The sequence below is a fragment of the Crocodylus siamensis genome, chromosome 14, assembly GCF_052110815.1.
Source record: "Crocodylus siamensis isolate JL-2025a chromosome 14, ASM5211081v1, whole genome shotgun sequence".
Classification (NCBI taxonomy): domain Eukaryota; kingdom Metazoa; phylum Chordata; order Crocodylia; family Crocodylidae; genus Crocodylus; species Crocodylus siamensis.
The window spans coordinates 6754606-6780487 of NC_143408.1; the positions used below are offsets into that span (position 1 = coordinate 6754606).

Genomic DNA, 25882 nt, shown 5'->3' on the forward strand with positions numbered 1-25882 from the left:
CTCTGACCAAGTCAGGCAGGTTCTCCTTAAGATGCATCTGCCAGGGCACCTGCAGCCTCCACTGCTCTGGAAGTCCTGAGCCTCTGCCAGCTTCACTTTCTGCTTCTGGGTTTCTTGCTGAAAGAAAACAGTTGGGGTCCCAGTCACTCTACATATGCCCTATGGTATTAGAACGGATAAACACAAGCCACCCTACTGACTAATCATGCACCTCCCTTGAGTACTGCTGGACTTGTTCTTGCTGCACCCTGTCCTGTCTGGTTCCTGTTTTCCTCAGGAATCGCTGCTCAGCCTGGAAATTTGTTTGACCTGAATCTGCCTCCTGGCCACAAATAAGTGATTTGGCTGCATGTAGCAATGACCTCATGCTGCAGCTTCTCCCAGGAGATGACAGTGCTGTAATTCAGGGTACAGAAATCATCAAAGGGGCGGTGTTGTCAGCCACCAGATTGATGGTGCTGGCTGTTTGTCTCTTTCTCTCCCTTTATGCTCCTCATGTGCTTCTGCTACAGGATCCCTTGGAGCAGTATGGAATCTCCGAGGAAGCCAGATTCCAGCTGGGAACACACAAACAGTAACCCTTCAGCCTTTCCCTAGGTGGGGAGTAACTTGCATTCAGCTGCCACCCCTGGGGGAGGGTGTGAAAACACCGAGCTCCAGCTGCAAGGAGCAGAAGCTCCTGGCATCGAACCAGTGACCAAGTGACTTTTATTTATTAGCCAGATGATTTTGTCTGAGTTTTTAAGGGAATTCATTGCACACTCCCACTTTGTCTTCAACCCTTCCTTGTTCCTGTGTGCCTGCTGTGTTGATAGAAGTAACAAGAGTCTTAATTAATCACTGTAGATACCAGTTTTTACTTAACTGTGAATCTGCTACACTGAGGAATGTATAGTCTGACCTTGCTCCTGGCCCTTCCACAGCACTCCCAAGCAACAGGGGCATGCTACTGGTGCTGGGGAGAGGGAACAGGCTTCCAGGCTGGCCTGTTTGTTCCACTCCCTCCTTACTCTCCCTATAGAAAGAGGCTGATGGCACCTGCCTGATGCAGTGATCTCTGCTGTTCAGTTGAGGCCTGTGCTGTCAGTGGAGGAAATAACTGGTGTTAAGTGCCAGGTAGGTTGTATTGGGTGCTAGTGGTAGTAGCATTGCTGCTGGGAACAGCAACATCCAGCTCTCCCAGCAGCTGTTCTGGCTGGAGCATGGTCTGCACCTGAACTCGGTGAGCAGGATGCTCTCAACTCCTAGGGAAGAAAGGGGGTGGGAGCAGTCTCTTTCAGTGCAGGGGCCCTATCCCCTTTTTCAGAGGAGAGGGACTCTCCAGTTTGGCCATGGCCATAGAATACTGCTCCCTCTGAAGCCCCCTAGGCCTCTTCCTGCTGCTGCATGTTCTGTTGGCAGAGCTGAAGTGCAGAGGGAGCAGCTGGCACAGGCTGCGGAAGCCCTTCTTCACCTGAACAGTTTCCCCCAGTAGCAACAGGAATCTTTCCCTTGAGCAGGCTGATGTAGAGCATCATGTCTGTATTGGCCACCACTGTGCTCCAGCAGGCATGATAGATGGCTGGGAGGTCAAGGCACCAGTGTCTTGACTAAAAATGAGTACCTGCTTCAATGCAGCGTGATTTTTTTTTTTCAGCCCAGTACTGCCCGGGTGTGAGCAATAAAATAAAAAGTCTAGAATCCCAAGACCTCCTTACATGACACGGGCAAAGGTGTGGCTTTGTGTCTGTTGGATACAAATAGCTGAAGGGGTGAAGCGTTATGACTTACAGTGAAGCAGTTTAAACTACTGGGCCTGTGACCCTGAAGGCACAATCATTTACATAAAGTGCCCCTTAAAGGATCTACTAGGGAAGGCCCAAGCTACACTTGTCCTTGTAACTTCAGACCTACAGGATAAGGATTAGGGAACAGCATCTCTTCCTTCCCTTGACTCTGCATTAATTAGTGCAAGTACAGAAACAGCATCAGACAGTACTTACTACCTGGCACAAGTTCTAGAAAATATATGCTGTAAGCTTCGATTGATACTACTTACCGCATACTGCATTCCAGCTAAACAGCTCCACAGGGCAAGATAACTGGGGTTTAGACTAGAGCATTACTAGAGCCTCTTAATGCAATACGTCACCACTCCCTCCAATATCTCCAATTGACAGGCAACAGTAAGAGCCTTACTTCTGCAGGTGGAAGCATCAGTGACATCGGTATCTATTGACTGTTAAATGCCAGGAGCCTTAGGGAATCCCCCTGCAGCATAGTCCATCTCCATCCCTGCAATTTGACTTTCAACTACCAGCCTGCCATGCCAGTGGGTCTGCTGTCTCAACAGTATTCCAGAGGCAGAGTAAGATCTGGTGAACTTAGTGTCTGCTGGCTCCTGACACTGATGGCAACCTTGCGACAAGCTTTCAGACCAGGTCAGGAATCTTTTGCTGTTAAGATGGGGTTTGCATATGCCATCTGTGAGAGGCAACTTAAATAGCAAAGGGGAAGACTAGGCCAACAGAACAGCTCTGGTTTCCCTTCCACAGTCATAGCAAAGCTACCCCTGCTTTCAAGCAGGATTGTATTTCACGTGTATTCCAGTCACCGCTTCTGGCACTGCAGGATGCTCTAGCAACTGGAAAGACTGCCGTTCCGCATAAGCTGAGGGTCAGTTCTACTGACAACAAAAGCAGCTGCAGTGAAACCAGCAACCAGTGATGAAACCAGAGCCCACTGGAGCTAGACTTCAGGAAAGTGGTGTCCTCAGCTGACCTTAACATGCTTTTTATTGACCATCACAACCCTTTTCTGCCTTGGCTTTGCTCTACCTCAGTACAGAAGCAAAACAGCAAATTCTCTGACTTGCTGGCAGTGAGCAGTCTTATCTACTCTGATAAAGAAAAGATGCATTTAAATATGGCCCTCACTGTTTAGGGATGACCTTGGTTTGTCTAGTTATTGTACAGGGGCCTTCATAGTAAGGTTGGCTTTTTGTAGCAGCTACTAAAGTGTCTGCTTATTTCCATCTGAGTTCTTGCAAAGATACCATTCATGCTAATGTTAGAGGCTATACAGAAACTGATGCTTTGAACAAGTGCCGAGCGAGAATTATAAATGTTTCATGTCCTGCCACTCAGAAACAACTTTGTCTAAGGTACTGTTACCTACACAAAATGCTGTTCCATCATAGTAGAGAATTTGAACTGCCAGAGCTTCTCTTGGAAGGGGAGAAGCTGGGCAATGTTGTAAAGCTCCATACCAAATAAAGAAAATCTACATTATAGAAAGCTCATACAAAAACTTTAGTCTCTCACTATAGCAAGGCCTCAAGCTGAAAATCTAGCACAGGTGCTTTTGTGCACTTACCTTTAGAAGCAGCATTTGAAGGTTAGTGCACTGGATCCATTACTTGTTTCAGTAGGCACTTAGTTCCACACTTGAATATTTCAAGTCCCAGCAGCCTTTCATCCCTCGTACCTCATGGCAGACAGGTGCAAAAACAGGGGCATAGATCACCACAGCTGCAGGTTACCTTGGCCAGTCAATAACCTTCTGCACAAGTAGTCCACCTCATGACTTCCCAGTACAAACAGGAATTTTTTCTCCATAGCCTTGCCAGGCAAGACCTTTAAAACCTGTTTTTAAATGCATACTGTACATAAATGGGCATTTTTTAGGTTTTTGAGGGGCACATTAGTTGGGATAAAGCAACAAACAGCTCAGTCACTTGTCCAGAGTAAAAGGTAGGTACACTTCACCATTGCTACTTAAACTGAATGTAAAACATGCTGTGAACTGTTGTTACTTGGGGTGTTGTGCAGCCAGTAACTCATTCGACCCAACTAGACAGATTTCCATTATTAGGACACTGGGTTAGATTTCAGGATTAAGGGAAATGGTAGTTTTGGACACTTCAGATTTGGGAATTTACATTACTGAGGGTGCTTCATAAACAGAAAAGTTATTTTTTTTCATAATTACTTATTGTCCTTTGTTACATTTCACTGTCTTATTACTCTAAAGAGCATAAGAGGGTACTGCCTCCTTGAAAGTGTACGGAAGCTGTTTATCTGTTGTACAATGAAAGTTTTAAATAAACAGCACTTTTGTTTTAATCTTTTGTGGAGGTGGGAACTGCTCTGTTAGAAACGCAGCACATTTTCTTCTACACAAAGCAGTGGTTTGAGGGCAAATTATATGGGCCTGTGTTCTGAACTCATGCGCTTGTGAGAATCCCACCCCCAGTTAGTTTACATCAAAACACCTTAAAAAAAAAAAAGCCTTCACTACCTTACTGTACAAACACCAATTTTTGCAGGCATAACTCTGATAGAGTCTGTAGAGAAGCTAGACCAGGTTCAAGCATCATCCCTATCACATGCTGGCCAAGTCAAAATGATGGGCAACAGCAGCAGTGAAACCAAAATGGGGACAGTGGTTCCCTACTGAAAAAGTACAGTTGTATAATATCAGAGCAGGTAGCTGGGCACATTGCCATTGCAGTCGCACTGAACATGCTCACGTGATATTTCCTGAAAAGATCAGTAAGGCTTGTGGACAAATTGCTATCACCTCTTCAGGGCTGCTCAGTACGTCTGTTGGGATCCAACTTCAGGACACCACAAGTAGCACGTTGGCAGATGCACTTTTAAGGATGATGCACTTTAATCCATAGCTGTAACACTTGCAGCATCTAAAGCGCCTTAGGTGAGTCTTTGCTGAATCAGGACTCTAGGCTCCAGGTAGAAGCCAGGAGCAGAGAGACCAACCTAGCAAAGGTTTTTTACCTATTAGCTCCATGAAGATGGATGACAATATTAATGAAGGAAAATCAGACTAGAATTAGTAGCAATCTTGTTTCATATTGTAAGCACCCAGAGCTTGCTGTTTTTTAAATGCCCTGTAGGCAGGATTTGATGCATTAGACTGAACAGTTCCCTGGAGGGGGGGAGTGCGCAGCATCCTGACTGTCCACGGCTCTGGCCTTCATCGCTAAATGGATTTCTGGCCCAGAACATTCATTGGGATCTTTGCAGTCGTAGATCTGAAGGATACTGAACACAATCCCCCTTGAAAGAATAAGTGAAAAGAAATGCCCTGCTGAATTAGAGAAGCACCACAACTGTACAATGTATTAAAATACATACACTTTAATATAAAGACAAAACTTCAAAGCATTGTTTCAATTACAAATCAATAGGGCACAAGAAATTAAAGTGACGGGAGGGGAGAATAAACTAACTTTTACATTGCAGAGAATTAGAAAGGTAGGGTGGAAAATATATATATTATACATACATATATACACACCAGAAGTAGTCACGCTAGTTCTATGGAAGAATGAACGGAATGACAGGACAACTTACCGGTATAAAAAAAAAAAAATCCAAGAGATAAATTAGGGGAAGTCTGAATTTTAAATAATTCGATTTTATAAGCTAAAATTATATAAACTAATTCCTATTTACTAGGAAACATCCCATATCACATGTTCTAAGCAATAAAATGGGTATTTTTTAAAAATCCATTGACAAATGGATTTTTATTAGTAGTTAAAAGTCTTACTAATCAATTCCTGAGCAACAGCAACTTCATAATCTACTGCATTCCCTGTCAAGTCCCACTCAGCAAGGGCAGACTCCCACTCCTAAAATAATGAAGTACAACAGAGACCCAAAGAGTTGGATTTTCATTTAAAAATGATCGCTTACAGAACAGGTCAATCAAAAGCCAAGCAGGATGGGTCAACCCATTCTACCTTTTCCTTATTAACTCCAGAAACATCACCTTTCAAGAGGACAATTCCACTGCACCAGGTAAGTAACCAGATCTTCCTTAGAATCACAGGGTCACAAAACTTGAGAACTTCAGGGTTAATATCTTAAAATTTTTAGAAATCAGATTTTGATATTGCTGCAAAAAAAACCTCAACGCAAAAATCTTGAGAGAGACTGTCACAAACATTAAATACACTAGAATGAGACTTTCAATTTTAGTACTGGAATTATCCCATGAAGTTCAAAAGCAACAGCATCTTGTATTGCGATATTCAGCCTTAATAGATATTTATATAGTTATAATGTTATACGGATAAATAAAATATGGCCCTTTTTTTTTTTTTTAAATGGTAAGTCAACTTTTAGTGGAAACCTGAAAAGCAAGCTATGGAATTGACGGGTGGAGGGGGAGAAGAGAGGACTTTAAACTGTTAAGCAAAGAATTTTAACACTCCAACACTGACTAAATCTGTGCTTAAAAAAAAATTCCATCTATTGTGATTTCCTCAGTGCTGCAGAGATAGTTCACAAAAACACTTCCTAGTTTGTTCTCCCCAACCTAAAGTTTAAATTACTGTTCATCTGCAGTCCACTGTACAATTTCCATTTCTTAATAAATCATTGCTTAGAGCTCCCAATGCTCTTCATGCTTTTGGCTCAGGCATAAATAAAAAACAAAAATTATTAAAGCAATGACCTGCAAGTGTGAATTGGGAGAATCCGCTAAGAAAATACAGTGTCATGATTTTCGAACCCTGGTGTAAAAGGTTTGATTTCCGTATAGAAAGCAAACTGGCTATTGGTCGCTGAATTCCTACCGGAACCCAGCTTGGGCAGCAGTACAGGGTTTGAAAGTCCTGATGATGTACAGCTCTTCAGGGAACAGCACCAGTGGCCGAAGTTAGCAACCCAAGTCAGAATCTAAGACACAAGGATAAGGCTACTTCCAGGTCGGTGAAGAAAACATCAAGTGTAACAAATCACTGGGAGAAGTAAAATAGCACCATCTTCACCGCTGGGGAGAGGGGTATTGTAGTTCTGATGCCTACTCAGTTAAAACAAGCAAAAAACAACAACAAAAAAAGGTGTCTACAGTAGCACCTTATATGTAACCGTGGAAAGACCCAGGTCTTGGAATCCATCTGTCGTTCCAGCAACATAGCTCCATTTTAGCTGGAAGACATGGGATGGCAGCTGCAGACTGGGATTTTTAAGATTAGCTAGAGTCTTGTCCTGCAAACGTGTCTTTTGGGGCAGAGCACCTACTACCAGTGAGGAGTACGGTAAGTCAGCATTTACAGGCCTGGGTCTTTCATAGCACAAACGTGCTGCACACTTTTGATCTGAAGTTGCCTTTCCACTGTGCACAGCTACCTCAGGACCAGCCTGCTCACCGATGTCAACGTTAGAGCCTCACCCCATAGTGCAGGATCGTCTTATGAAATCCAGGTCAACGCTTGCAAATCACTTGAGTCTTTATAGGTCAGAAAGAGCTGGGCTCCATGAATGAACCTAAAGTCCCATAGACACTTTCCATCTCCAAGGGAAAAAAAAAAAACAAAAACTGGGCACGAGCACTCCCCACAACCAACCAACCAACCAACCACACCAGCAAGAGCTATGCAAGTGCTGTGAAGTAAAGCAAACATTGTACAGGTGTCCCCAGCACAGTCCAGTTAAAGCAGTTCTCCTCTCTGCTACACTCTGGCTATTCCAGTCCGAGGCTTCTCCTCCAAGTTGTAGGGCAGTGGGGCAAAAGGCACAGGCAGCGCTGAACGCCATTGTACTTTACTTACAACGCAGGGCTTGAGATGGAAGTCCAGCACGGGCAGGCAATTATTGTGGGCAGAGGGCCGCTTACTGAGTTTTGGCAAGCCATCCAGGGCTGTATGACAGGCAGCCGGGGCAGATCAATATTCATTTTCTACATTTTTGGGGGGCTCCGCGGGCCAGATAGTATGGCCTGGCGGGCCGCATCTGGCCCGCAGGCCGCATTTTGCCCACCCCGGTCTAGCATGTCACTTCCCTACTCCGTAGCCAATTTAAATTGAGCTGGAGTGACTGAGTTTCTCCGGGATGGGAGTAAACGTGTTCAAGGAATTAGAGGTTCCCCATCTGAGGAATGTCATGAAGGACTGGTTTTCTTACAAGAAAAGCTCTACATTTCCAAGGGACAAAAGCTCACTGAATTGTTGTTCAGCCTTAAAAACCCCTTTCCCTCTATAACCGCCATTTTATTCAGTTTCTGTCAAGGCATGTTGGGTAAGAACATCTTTACAAAGATTTGGTTTTCCCACAAGCAACATCACTGCACACACAGAGGTGTGCCCAGACTTATGCAGTCAAGAGATTAAAGACAGTATTGCACTCTACAAAAGTAATGCCGCTTCACAAACAAAATGAAAGGAAACGTTCCTCCGTATATTAAGGCACATGGATAATTGCAAGCAATACCCAGGTAAAGGTTTGCACGGCCCAAGACATAACAGCCAATCAGCCTAAAATACTGCATCGTCAAAACTTGGAAATGTTTGGATTAAAAGGTGCAATGTGAAGCCTTGTGAATCACCTAGTTTTCAGACTTGAAAACTGCTCAGCAGACTTCCACAAGAGCCAAAAAATGGTAAGTCAAGTCACTTGCTGTTGCAAGTTAAACTTGGTTAAATTTATAAATAGAGATCCCTCATCCCTTGGAATTAAGAGTTTAATAATGGAGGCAAGTTAAAAACAATGGTTTCAATTTGGGCCCCAAAATAGCATGACAGGATGGCAAACTCTGGAGATGTAAGCCCCCTGTCTATTTACAGATCAGAGCTTGGCATTCACTTTAGAAACCAGCAATAGTAACAGAGGCCTTAAGCAGCAGCAAAGGCAGCTGTAGAACCAGACTCCTCGTACAACTTGCCTCACTGCAGCTACCATGTACCTACCTCTAGTGTTAAGTATGAAAAGTCAGGTTCCATAAGCTGATCAAACCCTAGGCCTTCTCTGAACCTGCTCACAAACCCAACTAATCTATAGGTTAGATGTAATCTGGGGTTTAATATTCCTCAGCAAAGGGGGCAAGGAGGCACGGGAGAGGTTTGCCCTTGAGCTCTCCTGTCATCGTCTATGTCCCTGCTTTGTTTGGAAGCTCTTTGGGGCAGGGCCTCCCCGGTTCTGGGCGAGTCTGTACAGCACTTAGCACAACACGGTCCTGATCTATGCCCGGTCGGTAGGTGCCACCCTCGTATTTAAAAAAAAAAAAAAATCTTTTAGCATTCTAAATGTATGACATTTACTAGCAGTTGTCCCCCCCTCCACGTGCACACCCTCACCCACCACTGCACAGCAGTGCTGTCCATGCCCACTATGAACACAGGCACAAACAGGGAAAAAGGGCTCTAAGAGAGAAGAAATGCCCATGGGATCATTAAGATGCTCTGCACTCCCTACTGTTCACAATCACTTAAGGAAATCTTTAAATCCAGCTGCACATGCCAGTGTCTTTTTATGGAAAGCTACAATGATCCCCCCCCCCGTACAGTTTCTTCTATCAGATCCTCTAAAAGCAAATGAGTGAACACACATTTAAAAATGGAGCTGTTTCAGATTTCAACCCGTTTCCTTGATGTCCCTAAGTCTCTCCCCACACACCATAGAAAACAATTGCACAAAACTAGACAAGGTTCTTTGGGTGAATCTGGTATCTTTTATTAGACCAACTTAAATAGTTGGAAAACAGTTTTAAAGCAAGCTTTCCAGTTCAAAAACCCTTCATCAGGCTAAGGAAGACCACACACCAACTGCTGATACTTCCTTAGCCTGACTAAGGGTTTTTGAACCCAAAAGCTTGCTTTAAAATTGTTTTCCAACGGTTTAAGTTGGTCTAATAAAAGATATCAGATTCACCCAAAGAACCTCATCTGCCTATGTCCTTAGACCAACACGGCTACAGCCTACACCCTTGCACAAAACCTGTACAAGGGAGTTTTTGTTATCTAGAGCTAAAAACTGTGCAGACTCCCAAAGCAGGAGAGTCACTTACCCATGCAGCTTGAAAGGCAGGTAACACGGGAGAAAAAGAAAAACTCTTTCTAGTATTTATGACTTCACGGAAACACCCATGTGGTTTGAAAAAGGTAGCCGAGTACTCTTTCCCTCATCTGTAAAATGAAGGCACTCAGGGATCATCCGACTTGCCCAAGATGTCACACTAACAAGCTACAGCACTGGTCCCACTCTAATGCTGCCTGCCTTCCTTCCTCAGACACCCGAGAAAACCTATATGTTGGCTTCCTCAAGCTTCAGTGGCCCATGCCACGGTACAATGGTAACTGAAGGACGAACGAACAGCAAAGAGTAAATGGAAGCTTAGTGGGAGCTCTCCCAGCTCGCCATCAGCACAGCAGGTCTCAGTGGAGTAGAAGAGCCAAGCCAAAGAAAAGAAGAGGTAACAGGCCACCAAAAAAAGGAAGCAAGCACAACACTGGTTTCTGGGTTAGCAGAGATTTACCTCCCAGCTCACACTTTGATGGAGAGGGCCACACAGGATTAGCTCAGTGCAATGTTGAAAAAGTTCAATTTTTTTTGGCAATGCCGACACTGCAAGATGCGTTTAGCTTCCTGATGAGTCCCTGGCTGGCAGTTACCATGTGGATAAGAAGGAACATTTGTGACAGCAGTAAAATAATGTGGACAAGTGTGGGAAACTAAACCAGAAAGCATTCCTTTCTTGAACTCCGTGTTTTGGCTTGAAGAAGTACCTCTCATTGAAAACAGGCCTCAGGCTGTCATGCTACGAGCACAAATAGCTAAAGTTCTCAGTCAGACGGATCAAAACCTTACTAACGACACTTAGCAATGAGACAGCTTTTCAGCTAGACTTCAAAACACTAAGAAATGAGGCGATATTCTTCCTGGTTTACAGCTGGGGAAGCTTGATATACAGAAGTTAAACTGATTTGCCAAAGTCAAGTGAAAGTTGGTAAGACGGGCAAGCACTTCAGTTTCGACTGCTACATCAAGAAATGGCTATTCCCAAAAATACAGCACTCAAATGCAGACTAGGCGAGACAGAAGGGTGGGGGTGCATATTTGGCAGAAAACAATAAAATCATACAGCTCAGGATTGATTACTCTGCCCTGAATCAGTATCAGCTTGCCTGATGCTTACTTGGAAGCTCATCTCAGCTGAGATTACTGGGAAGACTAGATTCCTAAACAAGCAAAATGCATTAGAAATGAATCCAGAGCACAGAGGATCAGGCACAGCAGCAAGGGGTGGAAGATGCTGGCAGAGGCAGGGAACCCAGGGAATCCCAGTGGAGCTCATTGCTGTTAGAAGGGATAATCAAGCCATAGAAAAAGTGCAGCCATGAAAGATGGGAGTAGCTGAGTTTGAGACTTAAATGGGCCTCACTTCCAAGGGTTGCAGACTAGAAAAGATGCTTCGCTATTTCTAGGGTAGTTAGCAGGTTAGCAGCTTTCAACAGCTGGTTTCCCAAGCTGCCACCTTTGTCCAGACTCGTTTTGTTGAGCGGAAGAAGCAGTACCTACCGGGCTACTCGGGCTCTCCTTTAAGGTTATTGTACTGTGGTTAGCAGCTAGGAGAGCCATGCTGTCCAGCAACGTAGTTAGATAACAAACAGAACAAGCTGCATCAAAACTTGGCTTCCATTTCTGAAGACTTTTAGTCTGGTACACACAAATATGTTTGTTGTACTTCCACAACATTTTGCATTACCAACACACATACTAACCTTCAATTCAAGAGGCAACGTCCTCTACTGCAAGAAAAACTGAGGAAGAGCGATTAAAGTGCCTTGCCACACGGAAATTACTTGGCAGGGCAAGGACTGGATCTCAAGCGTCCCCAGCTTCCACTCTGTTTCTCAGGGAAGTTTCATAATTTAGATCTATTACCCCCTTGCCGTACATGGAAACCTGGATACACTGAATTTAGTTGGATCGTAACTCATAGGGCTGGGCCCATTTGTCACTAAAAATGAAAGGTGGTTCGGGTCAAACCCTTTAGCAAAATAAGTATCAGAGGCCACATGCTTCAAGACGGTACAAATGCCGGGTAGTGTGTGCATCCAGGTGTTTAGAAGTTAGAAAACCATCATTCAGGCAGCACAAGAGCTTCTACAGCTGTTGTTTGTTGCAGGGGGGTCGGACCTGACGATCTGTTTAGTTCCCTTCCGACCCTAAGCACTATGAAACTATTATTTTAAACAAAAGTTCCTTGCCCTTGAGCTGCAAGTGCAGAGGGAGGTTGGGGGGGTTGTTACAGGCAGGGTTTTCCATGTACGCAACCCATGATGCGGTCTGGAGTTCCCTTCCTCAGTGCATCTATGGGTTTTACATGACAGAGCTCTGGAAGTCAGGAGCCCAAGCTCTTAGGCCCTTTCCACACGGCCAGGATCTGGTTTTGTTACTTAGTGAAAGACCAGTTAAAAGTACCTTTGAGTTTCCCTCTCATTTTTCAAGTCACGCGGGGAGATGGGGTGGGCAAAAATCAAGCTAACTAAAGCATGTACAGGGGCAGAGTTACAGTCCCTCTAGCATCTGTGCACATTTTACTTCTAACATTTCAAAACTCTCCAAGGATCCGAGCACTTCATTTTTAGTTGGTAAATGTCAGCGGCTCTGCAACATTCAGTTACCCAAAGATCTGGATCAGGCTGCAGTTACCCAATTCAGAGCTAAATAATAACTGGGTTACAAGTCTTCCTGGATTCCAGGACCTGTTTATGGCTTCCACTAGAAGCTACTTGATGTTTCTCAGCTATTGCTCCCTGAGCATTATTTTTCCTCCTCTGGATTCCCTCATTGTTGCTAAGAGCAGGATATATTGTCCCTTCCACCTTTCCCAGGCACAGACCAGAAAACTGTTAAAACGATCCCTGGGAACTAGGGATACGAACTAAACTTACTTTCTGACCAAATAAGGACAAAGATAAATCTGCACACAGAGGCCACCTATGGGAGATACAAATTTTGGAGTCAAATAACTGAACTTGAAGTCTTTAACCCACTGCCTGCGATTTGGTATCATGGGAAATGGCTGGCCTGAAATTTGCTCAAGGTAGGAGTTGGTAATTGGGATACTGCACAAACTTGGCAGCGAGCAGGGGATAGGAGGAAAATGGAGAGAATAGGCAAGGCAGGAGCACAGGTCCTACCTCCGTTCCTTTCAATCGAGGAATTCAGCACTGACATGCCTCTCAAGCCAGCCCCAGAAAGGCAGCACAACTAAGCAAACATTGAGATACTTGGCCTGCCCCAAACACGTGTAAGCAGCAGTTGATTCATGAGCCCAGTACTTTGTGACACAGTGAAATCCTATTCAGTAGCTGGTAAGGGAACGCATGTCTCAAGAGATGACATTATTAGAGAGCTATGAACCTAGCTGGAATGGACCAAAGGATTCCAAGAGCCTCTGATCATCAATGATCAGATAAATAACGATCAAACTTGGGCTAGCAGGCAGAAGTTCACTTGAGCCCAGGTATGCTCTTAAAATCTAGTCACTTTGCTGTTGCAAAACCCCTTCAGTTATTGCAGTTTTCTCCATTGGTGCTTGGTCCAGTCTACACTACAGACTGATGTTGGTTATGAACTAACGGATCCTTCTCCCCCATTTTGTGCACTTGAATAAATAACATTTTTACCACTTTACTGTGCATTATACAATCTAAAAATAAATGAAATAAAGCATACAAAATTTATAAATTTATCACATCTCTATAAAATACAGCCACTGTTCAGAGCGGCACTTCTCTGTACACAGCACAGCAAGTCACAATACAATTATATGCACCAGTTTGATAGTGTGGCAGCAAGGTAAACTAAACTGTGGTGTTTTTGTGAACTACCATTTAAACCTATGTAAAGCAAAGAGTACAAAAGCGAATGCACTTAGTCATAAATGTACAAGGTTAAGCCATTTCTGAATCAAGTATCAAAGCCTTACTAAAATACATCATACTTAGAACAAAAACAAGTTGAGAAAATCTGCTGCTATCTGCCCCAGTATAGAAGCTCGTTTTTCGATCTTCCCAATATTAACAGAAAGAGCCTGACCAATACCAGTGATTATGCACCCTGTCCATATGCCAATGGCATCCCCCAATAAGTTACCAGTCTAGCTACTGAAATTCACAGCAACTTAAGCGCCACCAGTGGCTTTTAATGGCCAAGTAGTCTAATTAGACTAGACTTACATTTCTGTTCAAAGTCTCTCTCAATTGTTTGAGCTTCACTGGGTTACACCAGGTGATCTAGCTGCCATTCCAGAGGGAAGTATTGCGTTCTTGTTTGAAACAAACACCACAATAAAAAAAATGCCTAATAACAGAGCTGATGGCTCAGTTAAAAATAATTAAAACACCCAAAACTAAAGGCTGCCATTCTTTGTAGCTCTCACTTTGTTGTAAACCAATGGACTTTGGTATATGAACAGAGTGAGTTGAATAAATAAGAAGCAGACCTTTCTGAGACTGGGTTTGGCATTGGTCAAGCCTCCATATTCAGCACCAAGGATTCGAACTAGAGGCACAGTTCTGACGGATGAAATAGCACCGAGAGGAGGCTCTTTACATCTCTGCTGGTGTGCCAGTCCTTTATTAGTCAGAGATTATTTTTAATGATTTGTGTTTATGACTTTAGATGGAATAAAATAAGTCAAAATTGTTTTCACTTTAAAAAAAGATAAATACTTTATCTAAACTATCAACAATACAAACTGGAGCTTTATTTTAAGCATTTCATTTGCAGGCTTGTTTTTTTGTTTTGTTTTAAACTCCAATTCACAGTAGAATCTGTTTTCTGTTGTTAAGGTCTTTTTTTATATCTTTTTATTATTATTATTTTGTCCAGTAGTAAGAGAGTAGAAACCCCTGCACAGGCCAGGCGAGCACCTTTCAGTGGAAGCCGAGTGAAGTTGGTCCACGTTGTCCTTGCATAGGTCACATTGGGTTGAGGTAGAAATCCTAGTTACCTGTGGGACATGAGGAGAGGAAGAAACCCATCCAAGTCAGACACTTAAAAATCATCTCCATGTGTTAGATACATCAAGCTTTTCTATATAGTTCCTAGACTGTCTGTTAGTCAGGAGACAGAGAGAGGGAAGAACAATCCTTTCATTCATCCTGTCATTCAGAATCAAGCATGGAAGAGATCTATTAGGTTATCATCTGCACATCTCCAACCCCTACATGTCAGTGTAATAGCTGTTGTTTGATCCCTTGTTCCCACATTTAGACCACAGATTCAGCAAGGTCTTTCAAGCGTAAAACTATGCTTGTTCAACGGGATTGCTCATCTGCTTGACGTCACATTAATACTTCAGTACTATGACCTGGATCCTCAGTCCAATATCCATACATCATGTGTCATGCATGCGTGCGCACGTGACAAGGCTAGCAGTTGTGTCACTAGCCTCTGGCTTTATATTTAGTTTCTGTATAACCTGCACAGGCAGACTAGGCCTCTTTGTGCTTCCATCTCCCAGCTCTGCCCATCTGTCCTGGCCTTCAGGCCAGGACCGTCTATCTAACGTGTTTGTAGAGTACCCTGAACTGGGGTCCTGATTCAGTTCATCTAGGTGCTATACATTCAATTTTCCACAGTGACCTCACCCAAATCTTGCAGGTAAAAACATGGAACCTAAAACCCACCCATGGCCCCTCTTCTGCAGTCACCATGCTCAAACAGATTATAGCTTATTACTGTTTTCATCTAAGTTACTGGAATTAATCATGACTTTGACAATGACTACTGCTCTAGCTCAGAGCAAGCTACTGGGACCTCCCTGCTCCTATGTTCATCTTTCCAATATGGAGATAATACCTACCTGTCTCACAAGGAGGCTGTGAGGGACTTTGGGCTGACAGAGCACTTCGCTGATCAAAACACTACAAGTGCAAACTGTAAGAATCTCTAAACTGTACTCTGATTTAATCCAGAGCTTTAGAAGCAACCACGTATATTAACCATCCAATGAATATAACTTCTGTAACGATACAAGAGACCTGCAGAAGAGCAGGCTTTTGTGCACAACACTGGCTTAACTAAAGCAATCAGGAATTGAATCACAAAACCAAAGAAGTTTACATAAGGAGAATATGTAACTTTGTGGTAATACATTTTATTCTACAGTTGGTCTGAAAGACTCTATGATACTTGATTTGTTGAAGTGCTCGCACATACACTCTCCAGATGCTTTCCTCTTGTGAACAGCCTTATTCCTCAATTAGGTTAGATTAGAATTTAGCACTGGGTATTCAGTGCATAGTCTACACAGCAAGCCAAAGACTGCCAAGGTGAGCATACATTGTACGCTAGCCAACAGTCTATTATTGCTAGACTTAGGGAAAACTACTAAAACTGCAGGGAGCAGATAATGAAGACTTCCCTTTTTATTCTTATTTAATTCAAATGATAAATATCCTCTGCAGTTTGTGATATCAGCTGTTATTATCAGGCCAGACATGAGTTAGACTGGTCATGTACTTTCATAGACCACAGCACACTGTGCAGGTCACATTAACGACAACCCCAAAACTAGATCATCCTTTTTCCACTTTATCCACGGAAAAGTAATAGCACATAACCTACAGATTTTCTTTTAGTTTTTGGGGGCCAAAATGTGAGGTTCCACAAAGAAATATCACCATGCTGCCACACAGCATCATAGGGAAGCATCATCAGGAGACAGGAGCACTCCATGTTAATATGGAACTCAGAAAAGGCAGCAACCTCCTTAAATGGCTACATCTGAAGACATTTGCCTGGAAAATAATAATGGTAATCTACTAATTTTGGCTGCTCTCAAATAGGCACATTTTTCAAGAATATTCAAATGAGGAAACACCATTTCAAATGCATCACTAATTGCTACTATCCCAGCCAGCCTGAAAGTCAATGAGGCAACAGTTATTACTTTGAGCACATGGTGTGTCGAGAAATCCTGACTCCCAAATCAAAATGTTGAGTCTCCAACCTCTGCCATGAGTTTACCTGCTCCCCCAATTTTCCTGGGATTTCTCTATGTGAGGAATCTGTCCCTCCCACCCAATACCAGCCACAGACAGAAGTCTGAAAAGGAAGGAGTGTCATTCACCATCTTGTACAAACCTCCTGGTTTTTTCTCTAGCCTTACCTTACAAAATAAGAACCGTTAGCTAAGCAAGCTCTTTATCGTGGCTTAACCCCAGAAAGGTGCGAAGCATAAGGAGACTGCATGCCAAGTGTAACCCACATAGCAGACGTGCCGGTTGCGTTGGATTGCGGGATCATGGGCGCGGTCTGTGCCAGCGCCAAACGGGGCAGAGGCGGGTGATGGACTGTAAAGGAGGGACGGGAAGTTTTGTGCTGAAGAGAAGCTAGCTTAATAGACAAAGAAGCATTAGCAGATTGGACAGAAGCAGCAGAAGATGATGGTAAAAAAGCTTCATTAGCTGGAATGGACGGCAAGTTCTGCAGAAGCACAGGCTCAGAGTTAGAAGTGAGTAATGGAGGAGGAGGTGGCAATGAAACGTTAGGAGGTGGGGGGGGAGGGGTATGAAAAACAGATTGCATTGGAGCTCTGTTTAGGTGCTGGGCAGGTCTGTTCTCACTCGATGTTACTAAGCTAGAGGAGGGGGACTGGAAGGATGAGGATGAGGTGGTGGCAACAGCCTGCAGAGGGTTTAAGCTTAGCATTGTGCCGCTAGAGACAGCACTGCTGCTGAAACTGGCTCCAAATTGATGAGAAGAGGAGGCAGAAGGCACCGCATGGTTAAAAATACCTGCAAACAGGAGAGAAAAACTCAGCTTCAACAGATGGGCTTTGTACAGTCACAAGTGACAAGAGAAACAAAACTAAAAGCAAAAAAAAGCAAAATTATAGCAGTTACAGCCCCATACAAAATATGCAGCATGAAACAGCAGCAAGCAATGAGAGATAATGATGCAGGCCAGGAGGTACAAGAAATGTACTTACCTTCCTAAATGCCAGGAGGGAAAACGGCCAAATAAGCAGAACTTTTGGTTCTATACTTCACAGGCAACCGTGCAATGAGGTTACCTGGTCATTCAAGTTGCATATCTCAACACTCAAATTTCTGCTCATCTTGAACTCCCCTACCCAACTTACCCACTTACAAGACAGCAGAGGGGAAAGCGTATTTCCATCAAATCTACAGAGTAGAGCTAGACTGCTAAAGTGTGAGAGTTAGGATTTCCCGACATGGTGCATGAATAATTATGGACAGATGGTCTGAACCTGCCAATGCTGTGGATTAAAGGAAGAACTGCTCCTATGTTCTTCTCTCCAGAGTTTGCCTCATGTTTGGGACCACAGATGCAAAGCCTGTGCAGAATCACAAAGTGCCAGAGGTGCATAAGGCATTAGCTTTTCATGGCCAAGGAACACTCCCTCCTTATCAGCAGAAATCATCATAATCCTATGTAAATCACATGATCTCATCTGAAAAGGATACTAATGTTTAGCATGATCAAGAGGAATCTCAAATTTTCACTGAAGCTGACAAGTCAGATATTCCTCACTGCACAGAGAGGGTAACATGGCAATTTAAACCTTTAGTATTGCAGACAAACCTAAGCCAATTCCAACATAGCAACAACTGAAACAGCTATATGCTATGAAATCAAGTCTGGTATATTCTCATTTCTTTAGGAAGATGCAATTATATGTTCATCTAGCAGACAAGAAAGCTCACAATAGTTCAGTCCTCAGCCCTGGAATAATTCTGGCATTCCCGAGACATGGGCTATGCTGGGTGGACCTCTTCCACCGCCTGCAGAAGCGAAAGGGTTTCATACCTGGAGAGGCATTGCCATCCTTTCCTCTAGCCCTGCCTTATACCAGAGAAACAGAGCTCTGCCTACCTCCAACTGTTCCACCTGTAACCCCAGAAGAGAAGTTCCCCATAGTGTGAGAATTAGTCAGTCTGGTTGCAGCTGATGACACGTGGACCAGACTGGCAGCAGCTGGCATTGTATTAAATAAAGACTGCAATACTGAAGAGTTCGTCACCGAGTTGAGGTTTGCTGGCAAGGCCATGGGGCCAAGGGGGAACTGCGATCCAGTGGTCAAAGTGTTTAAGAAAGGATGATGCTGAACAGATGCTGGGTTGCCTGCTGAGGAAACAGCAGTGGAAAGGCTTTTGCCATTTAGAAGGCCACCCGAAGATACAGCAGCAGCAGAAATGAAAAGGTTGTGGCCATTTTTAAACTCCACATCTCGGTCCCGTCCTTTGCTGGCCTTTCCATTATGCTGCAAAGAGCTTTTTTCTGAAGAGCCCCCTGTACGAATGTTTAATTCGCTCATCTCTTTGCTTTTGACCCCTGACCGATTTAAGTCTTCCCCTTTCATGCTGCCTAGGCCTTCAAGCTGCCTCTTGTTCAAAAAAGGATTTGTCTCTGAGACACCCAAGTCTTTGCTTCGCTGTGACTGAAAACTCAGAGAGGAATTAAGGGATGTCGCATCTGAAGTCTTATGAGGAAGAGAAGCACCATCAATAAAGCTGTGTAAACCAATATCTGTTGTCAGTCCACCGTTGTATGTGAATCCATTTGCAGCATTTGTGTTGGGGCTGAGTCCATCTGTTCCAGAGGAGGGCATGGTGACATTTTTTCTCGCATGTGCCGTGATCTTGCTGTCAATGGCCATGCCATCCTCAGAGGACGGCCTGAAGGCAAAAAGTGAATTCTGGCTCAGAGATGAAACAGCCTGCAAGGGACTATCTGTAGTTTTGGTCAGGTTGATGTCAGATATTGGTGAAAAGGTAGACTTCCATTTACTGCTATTCATGTTCTCGCTGGTTTGCGCTTGTTTCCTCCCAGCTAAACTGCCACCTAGTTTGGAAGGCAGAGTTGCAAGCATGAGTGAACAGAATTCATTTAATCTTTAGTAAGCAGAACTGGTTCAACAACTGACTCAGTTTAATAATTCATTCTACTTTTTGATGAGAAGCAGTTTAAAACAGCTGTTCAAATCGCCTTCAATTTTAGTTTAACACACCGCAAAACATCTGTGTTAGTGTCATCTGCACTGCCATCCACCTTCATATCAAAGACCCCACCTGCTCATGATACATAGGGAGATAGATAGGTAGATAGATAGTCTCAGGCCTTCATGTCTAGGAAGAAATATAACTGTGAAGTGTACCACCGTTTCCACCTCCACCAACCATTCTATTCCAGGTGCAAACAAGCAAGACTGCAACCGGTGGCCACAAATTTAAAGGGGCTTTTGTAGCCACCAGCTACGAACAGAATGGATGCGAGGTTTGCAACGTGATGAAGGCAACCTGCCTAAGGGATCTCACATGCACAAACTTCTGGTTTCAAAGGAATATCTGTGGACTTCTGATCCGATATGCAGTACATGATTCCACCCAAGGAGCCTGCAATCACCTGACAGCCTACAAACTATGGGCCAGCAGAGAGGCCATCCTCACATGCACTGTGAATGCCTTTAAACAATGCATATTCCCCACACCTACCATTTTCAACAGTCTTTTGTGGAGATTTGCTTTCCAATGATATTGTTGCAATTTTTCTCTCAATTCTAATTTAAAAAGAAAAGAAAGGTTATTTTAAACAGCAGGCATGGAGTTTTACTGCGATTCACATGTGGTCAACTTTTCACCGCTCTTTTCCAATATGTTTTACCATCCAGAGCAATTATAAATAACATTGTGGCAGGAGGTGAAGAACAGATGCAAGCAGCCAAAATGGAAGGGGAATTTCTATACTCAGAAGTTCCCCAAACGTGGTACATTTATATACTGGTGCCAACACTCCTGCAAAATGTCATAGAGGGAACACAACTGATCAACACAACTAGTGGAACAAGGTTCCTTACAGTCATTCTGTTTTCTGAACACCTTTCTTATTTTGGGGTGTGCATGTGCTGAAAACAAACGCTCTAGCTTAGCAAGTATTATGGGTCAATGAGAACGTTCTCCAAGAAAAAGGATCCAACAGACCAAACTTTACATGCATTACCCCAACTCAAAAACAGGCCTGAGATCTACAACACTGTATTCACCTGGTACTGTTGTGCTCATCTTCAGACCCCTGCTCTTCATCAGATGTCAGCGGTGAGTAATGAATGCCATTGGTCTGAATGAGGGGCTTCTCCTTTTTCAGCACTGGGGGCTGGTCATTGTCCTGGTAGGGAACAGGAGAGTTCTTCAGGGAGTTTTCAGGGGAGGAAATGGCTGTTATTTCTAAAGGCTGATTAATGTTATTGACCTGGGATAGGGAGGGAAAAAAAACAAAGTTAAGGATGACAATATTCTTTCAGTAAAAGATAGGATATTCACTCCCTCATCATTTAGCTTCGTGACTAGCTACATGTGCAACACAGAGAGGCATGCTGTGCTTCAGCTTCACAAACCTAAAATCCCTGCACAATTCTTAATTGCCTTTCTGAGCCTTCATGCTTGGAGTATCTGACTTTAGAGATAAAATGAGATGGTTAAAAGCAGACAAAAATGGGCAGAAACAATTCTTCTTACACACCAATAACAAATCAAAGAGCAAATCACAATAGCAGAATCCACAAGATGCCAAATCAGAAACAGTTGTTGTGCACGTTGCAGTAATATTTACTGGGACTTCAGCTATTAACATCTGTTTTTCACCAGGGTTTTGCAGGCAAAACTCAAATTCTGACAACCAAAAAACCCACAAAAAAAAAAAAAAAAATCAACCCTCCCCCGCACCACACCTTGCATGTCCACACACAGCTCTCCAGTAGCATCAGAACCTTTTCAGTCTGGCAGCAGAACAGAGACATGGACCTATGGAAGGTTTCTACCATAACTGGAAGCTAACAAAGTGTTTGTACCTGACAGCATCTTCCAAGATTGGCCTATGCAGGGTGCTCTTTGCACCTGATGGAGCTGTACAGTCACCAGAAGCTGTCAGAGTGCACAAGCTTTGGTAGATTCCTAGTGGCAGTTGTGTGCCAAGAGGTTTTAAGTCCCTTAAGAATTTTACCTCTAAACAAATCCACGTCAGATAAGATGACACACTACTGCGCTCCATGATAACTTAAGCAATGAGAACTGTTTTTAAATATTCTATTTAAAACTTTTTCATCGGGAAGGTAAGTTCACTTTAAAGAACTAGGCAGCTCATTGTAATTCTCAATGCCCATCCTAGAGGTAAGCTTCCAAAAACTATGCGAAAAGCCCCATGCCTTAAACCCAACTTCACCAAATCATAATTATTTAGTTTCATGCTTACCATGGAGTGAATATTGAGTGGTGACCCCGAAGGCTGAGTAAACAGTCCAGCCACTGTTGGTAAGGATTTGCGTTTGGGGGACACCCCAGAGCTCACGCTGAGATTTCCAGTAGAAGATCTCTTCCTTCGACCTCGTTTCTTCCCATCTTGCATGTATGCTTGACCACAGTCCAGCCGAATGCTCGAGGTCAGGGGACTGTGCTTGTTGGAAGGAGATTGTTTTACATTTCCTGTATTAGGAGAGATTGTAAAGATGATTCTTCTCTTGGCCTCGTTCTCGGGATCTGAAAATGCTGCATCAGACTGAAGATCCCCCTTTGTTCCTTCAGCAAACATCTTCTGAGCATCTGCATACTGCAATACCCCTACCAGGCTCTGGGAGGCTCCGTTTAACCTGGGGCTTGTTGAGTGCTGGTGAGCAGGGGAGTTTTGCCCCGAGTTCCGTGACTGCATCATTAGCAAAGGGTGTTGTGGAGTGGAACTCCGAGACCCTACCGAGTTAAACAGACTCCCAGAGTCGTCCAGAGCTGCCTGATCAACACTATGGTTAAGTTGGGCTGGGCTGTTTGAAAGAGTTCCATTGACTGCCACGGAGCCAGAAGAATAAGAAAAACCTGTTGAAAGGGAAAGTATCACTCAGCAGAAGCAATGATGTATACCTTACAGTGCTACGTTTCTGGAGTAGCTATTGAGTGTTTCACGAATGTTTCCATCCTAGAGCAGCGGGCCATTCTGTCAAAGCGGTAACTGCAGAGCATTTAGTAGCTGTAAATTATACAGCTAATTCTGTAAATCTGCTCTTTACACAGTAACAGCCAAGAACATGGTTGTATGTGAGCTGGTGAATTAAGTTAAATTTGTCATCTCGCATGGCTCCTTTTTGCTGATTCAGGAACATTTGGGAGTACTAGGGAAGCATCCTGTTTTTATCAGGTTAATAGAACTCAAGTGCCTTGCTCAATCTAAGAAGCTCATCTTGACAACCAAGATCCTCTGCTCCCAGCTCATTTCTCTACCCGCTGAGCCATACACCAGCAATCCATTTCTTTCTAAAGAGGGACACAGGCCCTGCCACCAATACCACCTTTCCCTCCCCCACAACCTAGCCAAAACGAAGCAATGAGATGACTGGTAGATCTTCAGCAAGGCAGGGAAGTGGGAGAGAAGCAACAACAACAAAAAAAAGAGATGAATTTAGGTTATTAGGTAGCTTTTGTAATAAATTACAATGAACTTAAGAGTTATCTTCTGAGATAGCTAGGAATGGTGGAAACCCAATGATACTCTGGCAACACCCTTCTGTTAATCCAGGAATGACTACTGAATTCAGAAGGAGCCGAGAGAAATCCTACCATAGGCCCCCACAGATGGTGAGCGTGAAGGAAGAGGGGCAAGTCTAGTAAGGCCAGCTTCCTACAGGCTAGCTAAAAATTGTGCTCGCTTGGGCCATTTGCCTTAAGAAGCCTTAGTATTTTTCCCCAGAAGTTGGTTTTACTTTTTGGGAAACAGTTCCTGCCCCTGGAATGGGCTGTGTGAGTGACAGGGGGTTTGCTAAGCTCCCTACTTTTGGGACCAGTTGTCAAATCCCCAGCTGGCTTCCCATAGCGCTGAAAAAGGCCCAAAGAACTTGCTGACCTTATCTCTAGCAGGGTTTTGCTGGGGAAGGTGCTCAGGAGCTGACGTTCTGCTTAAGCAACAGGGTCCATATTCAATGGTATGGTTGGGGCTAGAATTTCCTTAAAGGCAAGGGGATCATCTGTTCCATCCTTTCTTTGTGAGTTATGAGAGGAGGAGCCAGAGGCACGACCTGGCCTGTATTTTTTTCTTTTTCTTACAGGGACTACAGCTAAGAGAACCAAGACTAAAAAAAGGGGACCGTAAGCAAGTATGAAACTGGATGTTGTAAATTTTATATATACAGATGCTGGAAGAGAGCCTAAGGGGGACTTCAGAACCGACCAACAAAAGCATGCTGTCCAAAATGGTTTATTGTTTGCAATTCTTTTGTTTTTGAGCCTAAACATGTTTTCGATAATATTTTGCTCCTCACTTAATCCTATTTCTCAGCTTTATTTCAACCCTAATCCACCTCCACCCCTTCTCCTCAAGCCGAGAATAGAAAATTGATAGAAAATGCATCCCAGGTGCTCTAGACCAGTGGTTCTCCCCCTTTTCAATCCTGCAGCTGACCACAGGAAGTCAGGGCATACCACACGTAATCCAGGAAACAGAAGCAATCCAGCTGGAATTGGAAGTAGTATAATGAAGCTGTCTCAGTGCAGCACTGTGAAGAAGCTACATAGTTCTGCTGAGAGGCAAAGCAGTAACACTGCTTCTGTTCTTTAGCTTACGCAGAGCTAGCTCAGGTAACCCGAGAACTAGCCCTACATGTACTAGCAGCTAGCTCCTGATTTGGGAGGGAGCCAGCTGGCAGAGTGAGAACACTGCAGGGCTGAGGAATTGGCTGACACTCCTTCCAGCCTCCATCTTAGTGGCCAGCAGGTGAGAACCACCGCTCTGGGCTGCAAGTGCCAAAAAGCTCATGCATAATAGATGGTGTTATCACTACGACTGAAAGTCTCCAGGGAAAATGCGTTACCTGAGGTAGCCAAAGCCAGTGGCTTGTTTCCAGCAGCACTGTTTATGCCATTATGAGAACTAGCACCAATCTGCTTTTCAAGTGTTGATGAGTCTCTATTCTGATGAACTGGACTTGGTGTGCTTCTCTGGAGAGAGGAAAAAAACCAGCCACATCATTCCAGGGAGTATGTTCCGCAGCTTCTGATCTCACAGAATAGATGTGCATTCACTGAGCTCTCTTTAATAGACTCTGCATACCCCAAATCTTACAGAGACTTTGCATGTTTTGCGAAAAATACATTACTCTACACTGCACTGATGTCTTTAAACCAGCAGGCACCCTGACAACTTTCTGCTGGGTATACTAAATGAGCTGTGGTGACTCCGTGTCCTAGCACATGACAATCTTTCCATCCCCACGCATCATTGCATACTACAGTACAATTATCCCTGAAGACCACACTTACGCTACTGGTGAGAGCCCGGCAGCAGACTGCACTGTTGTGTGTCATGGGATTTTATCTGATAATCCCAAAGATGGCATTGCTGATACGCAATGAATATACCTCCCACCAAGAAAATGTCTGGCAACAGGGATGGAAATCAGTGCTTAAGATCTGTAACAGCCATGAAAGGATAGTACAGAAATTAAAGCCCTCGAAGAACCTAAGCCTACATATGGTCCTTAATACTACACTTCAGTTTGCTTCTAAGAACTGGTCATTTCTCATTAAATGTAACATACTCCAAAAGCACAAAAAAAATGCATAAATGGTAAAGTTCTATGTGATGAGAACCTGAGCAGTTAAAACAACTGTAAACCTTTGCTCAGAAAACCACACCAACAAGGAAAAACGATCATACACCTTAATGCAAAACATGAACTCAAAATATCCACCATGGTCTATGCTTTGTTTCTGTCTCTACTGTAACTATAATTCAAGCTAAAAACCTGCTTACGTACGTTTGACCACTATTCCAGCTATTACACAGTTAAGAATCATTGATTAGACAAGACCTAAAAGCATTCCCAGAAGCAGTTTAGCAGTTTGGACTGTCCAACATTTAGCCTATTTAGGGGACACAAATAAATATTATTTGTACTGTGGTAGCCTGTAAGTGCCACAGTCATGAATCGGGACTGTCAGCATGTCTAAACATGGTCCCCTGCTGCAAAGAGCTTAGATCCAGAGTACAATGTGGAAACGTTATCCATAACACTAGCACAGAGGGAAAGAAAACAGCAGGCTGAACTGTGACCTCAGTTTCCACAGACAGCTCTTTCCACA

At 43.7% G+C, this 25882-nt stretch overlaps 2 protein-coding genes across 10 annotated transcripts in view; one reads left to right on the forward strand and one right to left on the reverse strand.

Annotated features, from left to right (window-relative positions):
• The window catches only part of PLEKHJ1 (pleckstrin homology domain containing J1), a 42282-nt gene that overhangs the window by 7470 nt on the left and 8930 nt on the right, over nt 1-25882 (forward strand). The window contains exon 6 of one of the 3 annotated variants that reach the window (XM_090028069.1): nt 23851-23898. In XM_090028069.1, coding sequence (XP_089884195.1) covers nt 23851-23898 — 48 coding nt within the window. Of the gene's footprint in view, nt 1-512; nt 4104-23850; nt 24037-25882 lie in introns of those variants that run through there. The other 2 variants (XM_090028068.1, XM_090028066.1) reach the window with 2 other exon arrangements.
• Nucleotides 10229-25882, reverse strand: part of DOT1L (DOT1 like histone lysine methyltransferase) — a 96185-nt gene continuing 80531 nt past the window's right edge. For 4 of the 7 annotated variants that reach the window (XM_090028059.1, XM_090028056.1, XM_090028057.1 and 1 more), the window contains 7 exons: nt 24613-24739; nt 22014-22627; nt 20809-21014; nt 20261-20325; nt 18642-19610; nt 16912-17539; nt 10229-14748 (listed from right to left, as the gene is read on the reverse strand). In XM_090028059.1, coding sequence (XP_089884185.1) covers nt 16947-17539; nt 18642-19610; nt 20261-20325; nt 20809-21014; nt 22014-22627; nt 24613-24739 — 2574 coding nt within the window. In that variant the 3' untranslated portion in view covers nt 10229-14748; nt 16912-16946. The remainder of the gene's footprint in view (nt 14749-16911; nt 17540-18641; nt 19611-20260; nt 20326-20808; nt 21015-22013; nt 22628-24612; nt 24740-25882) is intronic. The other 3 variants (XM_090028061.1, XM_090028060.1, XM_090028062.1) reach the window with 3 other exon arrangements.